Raw genomic sequence first — 18,412 nt, forward strand, 5'->3', positions numbered from 1 at the left:
AAATCAGCTGTAAAGTAGTACTGTGTATTTAAAATCAGTTAATTGTGCCTAAGTTTGTAAGCAGTTGTTGATTTCTTCCTTTCCAGTGGAACTTGCTCCCAGTTTGGCTTCAGGAGTCAGACACCGTCTACTTTAAAGATTGGAGTTAAAATCTATCTTTTGATTTATTTAATAGGCTTAATCCAGGAACTCTGAACCATTCCTTATTTAAGTTGCTATTGAGGTTTTTCACTTATGTCATGCAAGTGTTGTCCCTTGGACATGATATAACCACCGGTTACTAGGGAAAAATGTGTATTCCATGATTGGTTGGTAGTAATTCCTGGAGGTTGCGAGGTGAAAATGATTGCAAAGAAAGTGCTGTACCAAAAACTCCTGATGAGTGACAGACTGCCAGGATTGCCTGTACTTTTACTCCCTCAGCTGATGGGTGGGAGGCGTGAAGATCTAAGTTGGCAATTAATGTGATGCGATGTAGGAGCTTCAAATTGATATCATAGGTGAAGTTACTAAAAATAATGAATGACTTTGATTTTCACTGACATCAACCTCAAGGTTAGAGGTCATGTTTTCTGAAATTCTTGTCAATGCAATAACTAGTGGACAAGGCAACGTAGAAGATTCAAATTGATACCATAGGTGCAGTTACTAAAAATCTGAGTTTGAAACTCAGTGATCTTGACTTTAAGGTCAAGGTCAGAGTTCAAGTTTTCTGAAAATTTTCTGAATGCAATAACTCAAGAACACGGTGACCAAGGAGTTTGAAATTGACACCATAGGTGTGTGTACTACGAGGGAGGAAGCAAAACTGAGCACACTATACACAAGAAGAGCAACTACCAAAATAAAACAGGAAACATGACACACAGATTAAGATGCGGACTTGACACCGGAACTGGGGAAGAACAGACATGAGAGCATAACTGACTGGACGTGACACGTGGAACACAAGGCACAGTAACAAAACCTAAAGACCAGAAACCACAAAACACTAAAGATGAAAAACACTAATAAAAAACACTAAATGAGACGAAATGCAAAAACCAGGAAACACAAACACTGGGTTCCTAGATCCAGGACACCTTGAGCTGAACTGCCATTATACTTAATTAGTTGAAATGAATTAGATCCTTTTTGTTCACTTTTTATATTGTCATGATATTTTTGTGATTTAAATGTTATCTCCTAATACTAATACTGTCTCGGAACGCTTGTATAGAAAAGAATGATAAAATAAAGTGGCCCAAAGGTAAAAAATGACCTAATACCAGCTGGCTTTTATTCATTATCTGCTCACTTGTATTTTTCACAGCAAAATTAAGAGATTTTTAATAGTCAGCGCTTCTTAATTAGTCATAAATTATGACAGTTCATTTTCCCTGGTAGGAAATAGCAAATCAGAATTAGAAGCTTAAAGCTAAACAGGTGTTGTTTGTTCCTAACCATGTCTATGATTAAGAGTACAGCTAATACCACTGTGCAAACACAGAGCTCAGACAATAACTGGGATTCTGTTAGCGGTAAGGAAATGCCTGGGGAGACCAGATCTGAGGCCAAGCATTTGATTGGGCCAGTTTGGCTGCACAGAGTGGGCTGGACGACGGTTCGCACTTACAAGCCCGGAAAGAAAATAATGATCTGATGAGAGGCTTTGGGGTAGGTCATCACCATAGTAACCAATTCTGAGATGAAATGGAGAGGGGATGTAATCATGGGATGCCCTGATCTCCCTGAGTAAATCTCAATAATGTCATCCAATTTTGGTAAAACATTCGCACAGGTACTCTTTTTCCACCCCTTTTTTGTCAGAGAGCTGATGTAAACAGTGTGTGACGGTTGTAATTCACACTGCCAGGTTTCCAGAAACAAGAGCAAGAGGTATGAAACAGCTGCTTTAGCTGGTGCCTCTGCTGTCAGGAGTCCAACATCTCTTCAGCTGTGAAATGACTGCTGTCTGTCTGACACTCTCTGGTGACGAACATAATCACCTCGGTATACAGGAACACACAGCTGATGTCCAAACTGATAATGAGCGAGGCTGTGATATCTGCTGTCAGCGGATGTTGGCTCAGTCGTGCACAGAGGTTGGGACTTGTGGATGGTTGGCTGTCTGTCACATTTTTCTCATATTTACTTGTTCTTCTCATACCTCCAGTAAGGACTGTGAAAAGGATGAACAACACAGGGGTATATCTGGGAACACATGCTCATTTGTGCAGACAATACACTGCACATTTACATCCCTAAGAGGAACATGAGCATGGAAATACCCCTAAAAACTAATGTCTCTGTAGTGAGATGTCCAGAGAGAGTCAGTGAGATACTTCATATCAGTTTTATTTATATAATGGCAAATCACAATAGAACTAGCTTCAGGATGCTGTATATTGTAAGATAAAGACCCTACAATAATACAGAGAGAGCCCCAACAATCAAACGGCCCCCTTTGAGGAAGGACTTGCGAACATTGGGAAGGAAAAACTTCCTTTTAATAGTCAAAGGAGCTTGCAAAGAAAAGCATCTGGACTTCTTTCAGTTACTTGAAGACGTTTCACCTCTCATCCGAGAAGCTTCTTCAGTTCTAAGGTCAAATGGTGGAGAGTCCCAGATATAAACCTATTGGGAGTTTCCCCCCACAGAGGCCATCTGATCTCAGGAATTCGCATGATAAGGTGGGGCCAGGTTTCACAGTGAGCTCACCCGAAACTCTGGCTGACTGGGACCCACACCCAGTTTCACACCTTGGCTCAGGCGATTAGAGGATCATCAGGGGGTCCTTTTGTCCCTCTGTGGGGGGATACTCCCACTAGGTTTATATCTGGGACTCTCCACCATTTGACCTTAGAACTGAAGAAGCTTCTCGGATGAGAGGTGAAACGTCTTCAAGTAACTGAAAGAAGTCCAGATGCTTTTCTTTGCAAGCTCCTTTGACTACGATGACCTGGATGACTGAGAACCTTCACAGAGACATATTCCTTTTAATAGGAAGAAACCTCCAGACTCAGGGAGGGGCAGCCATCCTCTGACCAGTTGGGGATGAGGGAAGTAATATTTTTGAGTGAGATAAAGCTGCCTCTTTTGTACTTTTAGATATCTAGCATGCATTTTCTTAGTTAAATAAACTGAAAATTTTAAGTTATGCGAGGAGCACACAGCATAACAGGGAATTCAGCAGAAATGACACAATATTTGCTGTCCACTGACAAATCAATCGTTCTGATAGACAGCTTTATCATTCCTGTGCTACGATGTGTAAATGCATGGTATAAGTATATCTTGGTAACACTATATTAGGTACAGATTTATTGGGTTATTATCCAAGACAATATGAGGTGGCAAATATCTACTGATGATCTGATATTTGCTTAGGAGCATGCTAACAGAATTTTATGAACCTCTGCTGGTAAACCAGAGACTCTACAGTAAACCGAAGCTAAACTGAAACAAAGTTTAGCTTAAAACACACTTACAAAGTTCAGTGGAAGGGCATACATGGTTAATACCTACCAGAGCTACTGTCTTAGCTTCAGACATTTGGGTTAAAAATACCTGTTTCAACTAGAATCATGGACGAAACCTGGTCAAAAATATCCAGTGTTATGCTGGATATATGGATCATGTTTTTTGGCTTGTTAATAGCTTCTTTTGAGCCTGCAGTACGCAGGGACCGAGTCAGTGGAAGCAATACAAAGACCTACAAATACACAGAGTGTGTTAGACAGAGAGTAGTTACTATGCTGCTTCTATTGAGTCATCATAAATACCAGGTCAATTGTAAATGCTAACCAGTATGTCGTTCTCTGGTCTAGAGCAGGGCGATATGGCCAAAAATATTTATCACGATATATATTTGAAAATTTGCGATAACGATATAACCGACGATATAATTGATGCGAGACAAAATACAACTCCACAACATTACTAGCGCAAAAAGACAACCTTCCATTTATTTTCACTTAAACAAGAAGCTGGTTTTTATGTACATTAAAGCTTTATAAAAATGTAACAGTGCAAATGCAAATTCCTTGCTGAAAGTTTAACCAAAAGGCATTTCCAGTAGAAATGGGCTGACATATCCTGAGCATAACCATGTATAATATCCACTGAAGTTAAAAAGAGGTGCTTTGCAACATTAAACTGCAGTGTGCAGTACGCATTTTTCGGACCATAAGGTGCACGGGATTATAAGGCACATTAAGCGAAACAAAGCAGTCAGATAAATCAAACTTTATTAAACTCATTCTTCTTGCTTCCTCCACTTCTGTACCATTGATTCATTAATGTTGAATTCTCTGGCAGCTGCTCTATTCCCATGTTGTTGCAGTCTATTAATGACTAACCTCATATTGTGGATGGATTATCTCAGTTGTTCTCCTGACTGAAGTTTGGTCCGTTTACAGTATCCTGCCATGCGATTGCATTTGTCTCTAACCATGAAGAACCTTCACGTTAACTTTTATAAGTGGAAAAGTGTTAGTGTTCGTCCTCCAGCTTCACTGTTTATGTTATGCTAACATAGCTGTGTCGCTAGCGATCACGTAGCACATCATTATATACCAGCTAGCCCAACTTCAGTAACCCTACAAACGTCACTGCTGTTTAGTTTCCTGTCTTCATTTATGTTGCAAGTGGTTGCAGAGCTGTACGTTTGATTTTTTTCAGAAATCTCTCAGTCAGAACATGCAATATCATGCTTAGGTAACTAGCGAAACTAGCGAGCTAACTTCCGCTAGCTTCCTGCTAACTTCTAACTCCGTTAAATGTAATAACTTTTGTTTTCATGGATGCCTGGAAGTTAAACTTTATAGTTACACCTGGTAAAGCAGCAATGCTGATCGTTTTATTAAAGATGAAAGAATTTAGACAGTTTTTAACTCTAAGTGATGCTGCAGTGTTGTTTGACCTGAAGCATACGGAGTTTAGGACCCAGATTACTCCCAGATTTAAGAGCATCTTAGTCCGACAAATACGACAATAACAACGGCCGCTTGCATGTTCTGCAAAAAAAATGTGCTTTGTTGTGTATCTGACGGACAAACACCAAACCAGTTCCACATCACGGAAGTTGCACCATTTTTACAAACCAATTCTGGTTCATCTGTTTCACTCAACAATCGGCCATGTGCGTATGAAAACAAAGGCACTGCGCATGCGCGTTTTACTCCCATTCTATCGCGATATTTCATTTTCCTATCGTTGCCTAACATTATACCGGTATTACCGTGAACGGTATAATATGGCCCAGCCCTACTCTGGTCTGCCTTCTAAATAGCAACCCTACCTCACACTGAAATAAAATCACACACAGCTTCGCTCTTTTTTTCAGCCTCTATCTTTTCATTTTCCTAATATTGCCAAAACGATCACATTTACTCTCTTCCTCCTCGTGTTTGGTTTATTGTCTTCTCTTTTCATCATTTCAGCTTTACTCCTTTGTCAACTGCTTTTGTATCGTGTGTCTTACATTTTCTTGGTTTCATTAAACACAGACTTTTTCTTGGATGCAGCTAATCAAGTCATAAATTGAGAAGTAGCATCAGCGTTCTATAACAGGCAGAGCAGACGGTCACGCTGAACCAGACAGCAGCCTGCTGCATAACACCAGCGCCAGACCGCATTAGCTTTTCTTTTAAAGTCTGCTTATCTAACGTCTTCTTGTCTGCATTTTCTTCATCTTGTCATGCACCCTGCTGGACGAGCTACCAAATTAGAATTAACTGTCACGGAGGAGCAGGGAGGACTCGGCGCAGACTGAAATCTCAGAAAAACAGGTTTATTTACACACTCCAGGTGCACTATATACAGGTGAAGGAGAAGGGGGCCAGGGTTCCCAGGGGTGCAGAGAGGGGTCGGGAAAAGTGTCCAGAGTCTCCAAACCAAGCACGAGAAATCTGCATACAGAGAACAAGAGTTAGCACGGAACTTTCACGGACAGAGCTCAAAACTGGCTGTCCAGCGGCGAGGTGCTCTCAGTCACTGCCTTAAGTAGCGGGAGCAAACAAGGTGAGGAGCCACAGGTGATTGCCTACAGGTGGTGGAGGCCGGGAGCTCACAATGAGTTCCGCCCAGGCAGCGAGCAGAGAGAGAGGAGAGAGAGAAAAGACAAAACATAACATGTAGCCACACAGGGCCAGCCGAGCAGGCACGGGGACCATGACATTAACTGAGGAAAAAATGTGCTGCTGATATCAGTTTGCAGGCTAGATCGTGAATAACATGTTTAGCACATGAAAGGTGGTCGAAACATGGCCACAGTTTGGTCTGGTTAGGTCCTTTTTTATTAGTGACAGTAGCTGCTTGTGGACTTTATGTTTGGTACCACTAATAACATGCTGTCCCCACATTACATGTAGGCACTGTCTAGTACTTTGTATCTTTCCTTCATATCACTCAGAGTTATTAAGAGTATTGAGGTCAAACAAATATTAATATATTACTCCCAGAAGAAAGTAATATGTTACACTAGCCATTAGTTTACTTTTGCATTACTCTGTAACATAGACATATAAATAACACTCAGGTTATAAGACCTCACAGAACCCTACTTACTCTGTGTTAGCGTGAAGAGATGTTTGAAGTAAAGTTTGCTGATCATAGCAAGAGGCGCGTTTAATGCAAGCTTGAAAGAATCCTTAGTAATGCAATGAATGGCATAATTGAAACTGTAATGTGATAAATGCGACTGTGGTACTCAAAATTGTAATCTGATTACCATGCTTTTTTAAAGTTCTTGTACTTGTTTTTAAATCTGTAATCTCTTTGTGAACTTTGTGAACCCTGGGTTTGCTTTATAAATAAAACTGGTCACATAGTCCTTGGGCTGGCTGAGATAAATGTTTGGTAAATGGTAAATGGCCTGCATTTGTATAGCGCTTTTCTAGTCCCTAAGGACCCCAAAGCACTTCACACTACATTCAGTCATTCACCCAGTCACACACACATTCACACACTGGCGATGGCAAGCTACATTGTAGCCCAAAAACTTTTTTCACGTCTATGACGGCGCATTTTGTTTTTTGCTTGTCTGGCTGTCTCGCTAAATCAGGAACTCTTTGAAAGAATTTCTTAAAATTTTGCACTTGGAGTCAAAACAAAACTGATTCGATTTTAATGATCAAAGTCAAGGACACAGTTCCACACAAACGTTCAACGGGATACAATAATACAGTGATGAAACTAGTGCATATTTTTTATGTCTAGACAATGGTGATTTTAGATTCTTCCTTTTAAAAGGTACTTTCAGCTGCTCCCTTCACTAGGGGTTGCTGCAGTAGGTTGCTCCACAGTTTTGATTTGCTAGCTTTTTAAGCCTGATGCCCTTCCTGATGCAACCAGCGGGGGATTTGTACTTCCTCCTGACATCAAACCAGCAATCTCTCGCTTCTTACGTATGTGTAAACTCTCCACTATTCGGTTTCTTCTATTTAAAAAAAAGTATTTGCACTACATTATAAAATCCCATCATACTCCTTGACAAAAATTGATTTTAACACTTTAAAAGTCACGCTTTAGAAGGTGACACAAAATAAACTTGTCAGTCAAAAGATTTTTTTCAGCAAAAAGCACTATAAATCACACTGCTGTGAAATGTTTTTAACAGGTTTGAGTCAGGCTTTGAACACATTGTTAAAATTCTGTTTGCATAGAAGACTTTAAAGCCTCCAATATTTTTGTGTTTCTGTAGTTTGCAAAACACGAAAAGAAAAAATCCAAAAGGGAAATTTCACATTCAGTGTGAGAAACACGCAGATTGCTGGACTGAACAGCGAGTCTGACGGCTTGTTCTCGGGCTGCCTTTGTAGCCAGTACATGATCAATCTTACATCAAGAAAAATGTTCGTCACACGGAAACGGTGCGCCGCGGACAGACAACGGCTGTCAAACAGAGTCAGACCGCAGACTGTCAGCTAGATGTGTCAGGGTTAAAATGTCTCCATCACTACCACCCTGCCTCTGTGTCTGTGTGCGTGCGTCTGCTTGTGGTGTATTTCTTTCAATTTTACTGTTACACACATAATCTTCTCTCTCTATCTCACAGTACAATAATATTGAATGGGTTGCATTGTTGTATTTTGTCATGTTTCTCAGGTCTTTGTCTGAATTTCTACGAACATTATTGCTAAGGATTGTCTTATTGCATTGGAGTCACACTGGGTTAAATATGTACACTTGGGTTTTAAGGGGTATTTATTATTTTCTTCTTTTTTTTTGGGTTGTATGGAAGCCCCAAACGCAATTTCATTGTTCTTGACAATGACAATAAATAAATAAATACTAAATACTAAATACTATCTCTGTCCTTTCATCCACTCATCTCTCCACTTGTGAGCACTCATATAACAAACTTAAAATGCACTATTACACATGAAGCTTTGATCTAGGCTCGTGTGCATCTCTTTGCATGCCACTATACTTGTAAAGAAACAGATGGATGAGAATGGCAAGTTTAGAGATGATTTTGTTTTCTTCTTATCTGATCATTTATTAGATATCTTCATTAAAAAAATACCTCGAAATGGTATGGTATATGGGTGAAATTCTCTTTCACCCATATAATATGACTTCTGTTCTGCCTGGTTTAAATGTGAGACTTTGTTGATGAAATACACTATTCCTGTCTATAATACACACATTTTATGCTGATTTTACTATGACTGGATGTTTAATACTGCATGTCTTTGACTCTGACAAGCAGATTTTTTCACCATTCAATTCATAAATATTTAAGACTGATTTCAGATTGTCTTTCATCTGTATCTTTTCTTCAGTTTTTTCCTTTTCCCTCTTTTTTTGACCCATTTCAAAGTGTATTTATCATTTTTAACATTACGTTGTACAAGGAAATGTTTTGTTTTTAGGATACTGTTGTAATCATCGTCTCCTTCCTGGACTCTTCCAGCAGTAGCGGAGTCAGTCTCCCTCGGCCTTACTACATGGCTGATGAGGATGACGAGCGTCCTTTTATCTGCTCCCTTCCTGTTGACAATGGCATCATGTCTTGCTCCGATGTGCCGGCCCGCCGAGAAGGAGGCAAGACATGCTGCCTGGACAAAGATGACATCCTGTATCGCCAGTCTATCGGTCTGAGCCCCGAGCCCCTGGCCAACGGCAGCGTCAGTGTAGCAGGGCTCTGTGTGAACTGGAACCAGTACTACACCAGGTGTCATACTGGGTACAGCAACCCCCACAAAGGAGCCATCAACTTTGACAACATTGCCTTTGCCTGGATTGTCATCTTTCAGGTGGGTTTTTTTGTTTTTAACCTGAGGCTGTACAAGTAAATCGAGTAATTAAAACACTGTTTAACTGTGTGATGATTCATCCTCTGTCATTTTTATAATTCATGATATCTGATGCTGTTAAATAATACAAGGGAGACATATCCAGGTGGCAGTGTGTTGGAGTGATTAGCAATGTTGCCTCACCAAAATCAAGGTACTGGGTTTAAATTAGGCTGGGTGGGGGTTTATATATGGACTTCGCATGTCAGTGAAGGTTCTCCAGCTTCTCCCACAGGTTCAAAAATGTGTGGGTTTAGGTATTAAGGTAACTGATGATTGGCCTCCTGCCATCCTGCCTCCAACCGTGTCACAGCTGGGATGGACCCCTGCAACCATGATTTGGCTAAGCAGAGGAGGATGCAATGATCACAATGCATATAAATATAAATGGATATGAATGAAAATAATGGAAATATTTATATACTGTTCAAAAACAACAGCAGCAAAAATAACCAAGAAAACATTCAGAGTATTACATCAACACACTGAAGTGTACTGATGGCTGTGAAACAGCTGATACCAGTTACCTCCCTGCCATTGCTTTCTTGGTTACATCTATATCTGAGCAGGAGTAATGAATTAAATTTAATCTACCTTACTTTTTAGAAATAAAAACTTGGGAAAATGTCTGTATGCTTTTTCTTTTTCTTTCCCAGCTAAGTACAAAGACTGGAAACAGAGAAGCTTGCATATCTCTGTCCAAACATAACAACACCTAATCAGCACTTGAATCAACATGTTTAAACTATATTAAAATAGATTAATATCAAGTTGTAAAAACACATTGTCTCCATTTTACAGAGAGTTATGGGTTGGGTTGTAGTGGTAGTGGACACTTCACTCTGCCTATCAAGGAGGCTCCTGACTACTTCCAGCAAGGATCCGTCCACAGAATAACCCTGTTTAACATTTACAAATCATCATGTTTGCATTTAGAGCATACTGTCTATACGTTTGTGAGCATTTGTGATGGATCATGGCACCCCAACCGGTCGCAGCAGGTGGCCGCCTGGTCCTGCTGGAGGTTTCTTCCTGTTAAAAGGGAGTTTTTCCTTTCACTGTTGCCAAAGTGCTTGCTGAAAGGGGGTCATGTGATTATTGGGGTTTTCTCTGTTTTCTTTGTATTATTGTAAGGTCTTTTTATACAATATAAAGCACCTTGAGGCAACTGTTGTTGTAATTTGGTGCTATATAAATAAAGCTGAACTGATACCTTCAGATAGAGACAAGCCAGATGCTTCTTCTGGTTTCCAGTTTCCATTCAGTAATAAAAAACTAAATAACAGATACTGTCAAATGTCTTTCTGTTTGTAGGTGATCACTCTGGAGGGCTGGGTGGAGATCATGTACTACGTGATGGATGCTCATTCATTCTATAACTTCATCTACTTCATCCTGCTTATAATTGTAAGTAAGACATGGCTTTGCTCGTATTTACAACAACAGAGTAAATGTGGACACGTTAGAGTCAGTGCTCAGGTGCTTCAGCATTTGCTTTAAGGAAACTTGCTTAAAATGTACTTATTGAGGTTAATTGCTGATGTATTTGATTTTTGTGAGCATGATATATGACTGTGTTGAGATACCTTCCTTCTTTTTATACGACACACACACACACACGCACACGCACACACACACACGCACACACACGCACACACACAGAGCTGTCAGTGACACAGTTGAAAGCTGAGCTGAAGAATCCATAATTTTTTCTGATAAAGTACTTTTTAATCTCAATCCTTTTGTTTCCCTCATTGTATGTGTGCCGCAATATATTCATGCTTTTTGTGTGTGAGCATTGGTGCATGTTGGTGCAATATATTTCTTTTTAGCCTGTCTCGCGCGCGCGCGCGCGTGTGTGTGTGTGTGTGTGTGTGTGTGTGTGTGTGTGTGTGTGTGTGTATTTGAAAGTGTTATAATGCAGCACGACTGCCAGTCCCGACTACTTCCCCAACCCAGGGGCTGTCTTGTCTTTTTATTATACTTTTAATTGCCTGCCTTCAGATTCAGACAGGAGCTTTTCCTCTTTTCCAGTTTCCTCTTCGAGCCAGTGCGCCTTTCATTCTATACCTCTTAATTTATTTTAAGATTACTTTCTACATCCTTCTATCGCCTTAAATCTGCCAATCTCTTCAAGCTGCACCCTGTGTTTCTTACCTTGTCCTGTCATAGATCAGTCCATGACTCAGTTTATTCTACCACTACCCCTCTCTACTTCATCCATCTTTCCTCACTCATTCCCTCTTTTCTTTAACCTGCTTGCAACTACCCTTTCTTTTTCTGTTTTTTAAATCTCTACCACCTCCCGGCTTCCTTCTAATACTCACCTGCTGCTTTCATTTGCTCTCCTCTTTCTCACTGATGTGTATACTGGGCAATATTCATGTATCGGTCACTCTGCTCGTTCTCATTTATGTAGAAACACACAGCCGAAAATTGCCTAACTACATCCCAATTTGTGATGTAATGGTTGCCTTTTCAAAAAAAAAAAAAAAAATAAAATATATATATATATATATATATATATATATATATATATATATATATATATATATATATATATATATAACTGATGAAGAGTGGAAGGAGGATGAAAGGAAGGAAGGAAATAACCAAAGGCTGGAGTGAGGGTTAGTAGATGATGAAATGTGAGAGAAGGGGCGGTGGGTGGATGAGGGCTGGGAGTTGTTAGACAGATGGAGTTGAGGTGTGGAAAGTGAGGAGAAGGACTGCGAGCAAGCTTAAGAGAGCAAGTGATGAAGGGGGGAGGAAGTGAAGGAAGGATGGGAAGAGGGTGGATGGATCGGTGACAGGGAGAGCAGGACTAGATGGACTAGAATGTCAGCATGAAATCAGAGAGAGGATTGGAGGACGGGCGAGAGGAAGCAACCACATGTTGGTGTCTCTCTTTGATCTTAGGTGAAATCCAGATAATTAGAGTGAGTCCCTCAGGGCTCACGTATTGAGGGAGATCACAGTACAAGGTTTAACAGTGTGTCATATGACATGTCTGTCTGTCCCTCACCAGTGGAAATTAACATGACAAACTGCACAGCCCAGCTCAGAAATAGGAAGTTTAGTAAAAACACTACATAGAATATATAGAAAAAAATACTGCAGGGAACTCTTAAGCAACATAAGCAAATGTCATTCATACATGATCTAAATGAGGATGCAAATCTCCATTAATTAAAGTTTCTCAAGATGAACGTGTTGTAATTCATTATGTTGTTGACTAAGCATCTCTGCTTGATTTTGCTCCCTGGAGTTGTTGCATATGTCTTCTCTAGGGATGGGTATCGTTTAGGTTTTATCCGATACCAGTACTTTTGAAACGGTGCTTAAACGATGCTCGAACTGGTGCTTAAAGAATGAAGAACACAAAATTGGTCCAAAAACCTCTCATGTTCAGCTGGTTTTTTGTAAAAAGATAACAATGTTAGCTTTTTGGCATCACTCTTGGCTGGAAGCAGCGCTTAAACAATGGAAAAAAAACACAAACTTTGTCCAAAAACCTCTCATGTTTAGCTGTTTTCCACTTTTCCTTTGGTCATTTTAGCCTTTTTGGCCAGGGTGAAGGGAGTATCTGCCATCAAACAAGAAGACAGCCGCATGTAACTACAACGGTGTTTGCTAGTTCACCTTACATGCATTAATGTAATAACGTGGTTAGCCTACTCAACGTAAATTACACACGGACAACATTAACCTCCTAGGACCTGGCGTCCACATATGTGGACATCACATTTTGGGTTATTTAGACCAAAATACTCAATTTTGCTCTACAAGGGCCTGATATCCACTTACGAGGACATTATACTGCTCAGAATTTTAAACAAATATCCTCATATGTGGCTCTTATTTTTCATAAAAACAAAAATAAGGTAAAAAAATAAGCTGTGGTAATTCTTTGTTTTTACATTCATCAGGCCCCAATATGCCCAAATATCAAAGAGAAATTAAAAATGCATGCCGTGGAAGATTTTGGGTCTTAGGAGGTTAAGGTACTCACCCAGAGAAGAACGGCTGCTGCTGCCATCATCATCCGTCATCATTTCTGCAACACTGGCAGGGCTAGGGGCCAGGACTCTCCTCTTCGGGTTTTTGGTGGATGTTGCTAACTCCGGGTCCGATAACAGGCAACCCACCCGCAGTAGATGTGCACGGTGTGAGGTCTCGCAGCAAGCTATTAAATACGGCGCATTTCTCGGCTTTTAACAAAATGCTATGCGTCGCCAGGTGTTTCATCAGATTCGAGGTGTTACCTCCTTTGCACAGTATCACCTTAAAGCACTTGTTGCAGGCTGCTGAGTTTGCATCTTTTGCTGTGAAGTACAGCCAGACTTTGACCGCTTCACCATGGGCATTTTTAATCTGTAGCTCTGCTCTAAAAGAACGTACGTACCTGGGCCCGCCTACTACGCTTGCAGAGGTAAAATGATTGGCTAGAATCCAAAGTGTATGACATCTCAGGAAAAAAAAAAGCACCAAAATAAAGCACCGAAATGTGCGCTGCTTTTCGGTCTGGTTACTACTGTTTATGTCAGAACCGGTGCCATTACCGGTACCCATCCCTAGTCTTCCCCCCATAGAGAAAAGATTTAACTGCCAGCCTCTTGTTGGCTTTGTTTCGGCATGTTTCAAGGCTTGTTTCACAAACAGGCTTAGTGGAGGAAAGTGATTTACTATCTACATGTTAAAAGTTCTGCTCACATCACAGGCGTGTCCTCATCTCCCTGGGAAACAGATGAGGAGACTTTTCATCATTCTTTCTTTAATGCTGCATGACACCATGTGCTGAGAGATGGAATACAGCAAGCAACAGCAATCAAGACCGAGAAAGACAGAGGTGCCAGCAAACGAGAGAGATATAAGTTCAGGTTGCGTTTAGATGCTTTGATGATTTCACTCACGTAACATGCATGCAGATTAAGTGTGCAAAATTGAATTGAACTGAGAGCGCAAGAGAGTGAGTACAAGAGAGTGCTAGAAGGAAGCTAGATGAAAACAGCCGTGAGAGAGAGATACAGAGACCGAGTGACAGATGGAGAGACAGATGAAAAAAGTGAGCTAAAGATGGAGAGAGTTAGAGAGATGCTTTGCAGTGATTACCATCATGTAGAGCAGTTTAGACAAGAGGACTCAGTGGAATTAAAGGCTTTGCATGGAAGATAGTTTGGCCCTGTGGAATTAAGCTTTGACATCTACAAATGCCATCCTCAACCTGTTTTGTTGCAAAACTGTAAAGCGTAGTAATCCTCCTGATTTGACACTTTTTAATCTCACCTTCTGTGTTCGCTTATACCTGGTATTAACATCGAGCTCGTTTGCATATATGGACATGTGCCACAACACAACAAGAGAGGATGTCCTGTCCTGTTACTGTATATTTTTAAGGAAAGTCCACAGAGTCATCAGCAAAATGTAGTTAAAATATTGTGTTTTTAGGAGGAATCCACCGAAATCTGGGCTAAAAACATAGTTTGTAATGCCCACATATGCACATTGTGAGTTTAAAACAAATCATTTAATACACCTCATCTGTGTACCCCTTCTTCTAACAGATACTTTCAGTGTCTGCAATAATCTGCTTCAGTCCATGCGTGTCCTGGCGATCCCTTTCGCATAAAAGAAAGCAAGAGACTGGTTGTTATATGTCATAACGTATGCTCAAAAACAATAACTCCAGAGTTCAGCACTACATTTCTGAATCACAATTGGACCTGAAGGCCTTGCAGAAGTTGCTTTATTACACATCACAGCTTTTTTATCGTCGTGTTTGTTTTTCTGAAATCATTTGTGTGTGTTTATTGCCTGGGCACTGGAACTATCATTATGAGGTTCACAGAGATGTTGATGCAGAAAACCCCTCAAAGGGCCTCAAAAAACCTTGATACAAACAAATAATAAAAAGATTAATTTGTTTCAATATGAGCAGTTTAATAATCTGTCAAATATGACGCAATGTTCTGCCATGGGCATGTATGGCAGCCATACATGCCCATGGCAGAACATTAATAAACACAAGTGACCAGTTAGCAGATTCTACAATTCTGCAGTGTGCAGGGTGCACTCTGTGCTCAGATTCATCCAAATGCTGCAAGCCTGATCTGATGAAGCTTTACAGTAAAAATGCATAATGAGCCAAAGAAAACAGCCTCAGCTAATGTGGACTTCACCATTTTTGTTGGTGGTCATTTGATTGCGTTCATTTCGGGGATATCACTAAAAAGGAGTCTTTTTAGCACTGGCTTGATCTCGGTTAACGCTGTGTCTTTAGCAACAGTACTACACATCTGAATATCGTTACTATTTAATCATTAGATTTGTCTGTCTGCACGTTGGTACTCAGTGTTCAGTGTGTGCTGGAACAAATGCAAACTGCACCATTGGAAAACTGCACTGTACCGAAAGTCCATTTTGCCGTGGCTACCATTTGGAGTGAAAAAAGCACAAAACCAAATAGTAAATGTGATGCACTCCCAAAGGTTTACAAGCCTTTCACATGGTCTTGTTTTTTTGTAGAAAAAGGCCCCGAGGAAATGGTCAGAAAAAGGCCCCCAACCGGACATGACCGGGGTAGCGGTCATGTCCGGTTGGGGACCTTTTTCTGACCATTTCCTCGTGGCTGCGTGCAGCGGGGCTAGGGGAGGGTCTGTGGTGATGGACGTGGGTTACTGACCTGGTAGCCTGTCTGCCCCTGGGTGGGTCCGGGATGGGCGTGAGGGTCTGGGGGCGCTCCATCTCTGGGCCGGGGCCCTGGCTGGGCCTCGGGGCCTTGGGTCCTGGTTTGTGTGTTGCCGGGGTTGTGGGCGGGTGGGTGCATGGGAGCCCATCCCTGGCGCAGGGTGCCGCCGGTGTGTCGAGTCGCCTGTGGGGCTCTTCAACCGGTGGGGGAGATTGTTACACCTTGCAGGAGCTTTCTTCCCCTCAGGAACTCTCTGCAGGATGGGGAGATACAGGAGAGGTGGAGGAAGATCTCAGCCTGGGCGTCTATTGTCTCATGTAGTCTGGAAGACGAGTGGATGGTGGGGTGGGTGCAGTTTTCTCTGTGGTGGGGTTGGGTGGACTGTCCCGGGCTCTGTGGGGCCGGGGGGCGCTGCTGCGCTGGGCCCCGGTCTGGATGGGCCTGGGCCCCCCTTTCCCTGGCGGGTCGCAGAGTGTGGGAGTGCCTACTGGGGTCAGCGGGGGAGCTGGCCCCAGGGAGGGGTCACCTGCCCCTCCCTTCCTTCCCTCCCCATCTCCAGCTGCCTCCCTCCTCCTGCTCCACCACAACCACCCACACATGCAGGGCCTTGGAGTAGGGGTATGTCACCAGGATGCAGAGGAGGCTACCCCCCCCTCTGTCCCCTTCTGGCTGCCTCTGCCTCAATTTTATCCCACAACTTAGACATTCACATTACTCACACCCTCATTACACATACATATAGGATCTTGGGGGTGGGCACGATACACGGAGTCCAAGTTACCATCAGGGTGTACGCCTCACCCCTGGCGTCGTTGCCCACCTCTCAATTTTAAATACATGTAGACATTGAGGGCTAGCAGGAGGGACTATGCGCTTACCTGCTGCTCTCTGGCAGGTAGCTCCATGCCCTCCTGGGTTTTAATTGCACCTTAGAACACACATGCATCAACACTACAATGAGCGGGTGGAGGGAGGCTTGGAGTCTTCTCTCACCCCCATTCTCTGCGGCCTACTGGAGCGGGGGGGGCTAGGAGGAGTGGGCCGTCCGACTGCGGTCTGGGGCCTCCCTGCTGCTGCGGAGTCGGGGCGGTCTGCCTCTCCCCACCGCAGGGAAAAGGGTAACACCACCTGGGTCTGGGTGCAGTTCCCCCCTCCAGGGGCAAGGGTACCTAGACCCGGTTAGTAGAGTACGCTTGGGGAGTGTGATCGTCCCTTTATGTCTGTCTCCACGTCGGTTGAGTGTGAAGTACATATGAGAGCATGAGGGTGGGAATGGATGTTTGTGTCTGTGTGTGCCTGTATGTCTGTGTCTATATGTCAGGTTGGGTATCAGACGCCACCTCTCTGGGGACATCTCGGGCCCTCCAAGGTTTGGAGGCCTATCTCCACCCACCACCACTTCCCCTGCCGGTGGCGGACTCCCTCAGGTATCGGTGCGTTGGTGGTTCTTTGTATCTGGGGGTGGGCGTCCAGGTACACACCGGCTCACTCCTTGGCGGCCGCTTATTGGGGCTCGCTCGGGCCACTTTGGAGGTGGGGTGCCCCCGGCCTCTCGGCCTGGGGCTCGGTCACTCAGGCACAGCTGGCTGCCGGCGGAGCTCACGGGCGCGTCACTGCAACTCCCCCTGGCTTCTGCTCCGCGGCTGCTGAATGAGCTCTCATCTGGGACTCTCCTTAGCTCTTACTGGGACAGTGGCGCGGCTGCCCCTCTGTGGGTCTTCCTTGGTCTCTTGTGTTCTGGGGGCCTCTGGATGTCTGGAGTTTTGATCTCCTCCATACCTGCTTGATACCATAGAGGACAGGGCTGTGGCTCCCCACACTCTCTAGCAGATCATTACATGGAGAAACCTTTGGAATGCAAGCATGCTGATCCACACAGGTATGCACACAGGTGTACACATGGGTATTCACAGATGCGGACTACAGCTTTCTTGGCTGCTGCCTCAAAGCACACTGTGCGCTGTCTATCTTGCGTGCTGCACAATATCGTTTACTATTTAGTAACTATTGATATCTATGACTAGCTAGTTTATTGTGATGGTGCTTTTTTTTTTTTTTTTATTATTATGTTGCTCTTTGTTGTTTGCTGTCTCCCCTGTTTTTTTTGTTTTTCTTTCTCTCCATACAGGTGACCCAGGAGTTTTTTTTTTGTTTTTTTTTTTTTTCTCTTCCCCCCCTTCTCACCGTCTCTTCTCCCCTTTGGTTTTCTTTCTTCCTCTCCCCCTCTTTCTTTCATTCTTTCCCCCTGTCCTATTAAAAAAAAAAAAAAAAAAAAAAAAAGGATGACAAAGGATGAACTGAAGCTCCGCCATCACGTGATGTCACATGCTGCTGTTTCTGATGTCACTTCCAAAAAAAAAAACATAGATTTTTGCAGCTTTCTTGTTTAGAAGGCAACGTAATTATTTCATTCACTATTCTTCAAACACTAGTTGCCTCTCAC

At 42.6% G+C, this 18,412-nt stretch overlaps 1 protein-coding gene across 1 annotated transcript in view; it reads left to right on the plus strand.

Moving 5' to 3' along the window:
• The window catches only part of LOC308396365 (voltage-dependent T-type calcium channel subunit alpha-1I-like), a 168,836-nt gene that overhangs the window by 49,465 nt on the left and 100,959 nt on the right, over positions 1-18,412 (plus strand). The window contains exons 5-6 of the mRNA XM_080881602.1: positions 8,900-9,242; positions 10,596-10,688. Of these exons, the coding sequence (XP_080737728.1) occupies positions 8,900-9,242; positions 10,596-10,688 (436 nt within the window). The remainder of the gene's footprint in view (positions 1-8,899; positions 9,243-10,595; positions 10,689-18,412) is intronic.

Source organism: Rhamphochromis sp. 'chilingali', assembly GCF_963969265.1.
Source record: "Rhamphochromis sp. 'chilingali' genome assembly, chromosome: 4".
Lineage (NCBI taxonomy): Eukaryota > Metazoa > Chordata > Actinopteri > Cichliformes > Cichlidae > Rhamphochromis > Rhamphochromis sp. 'chilingali'.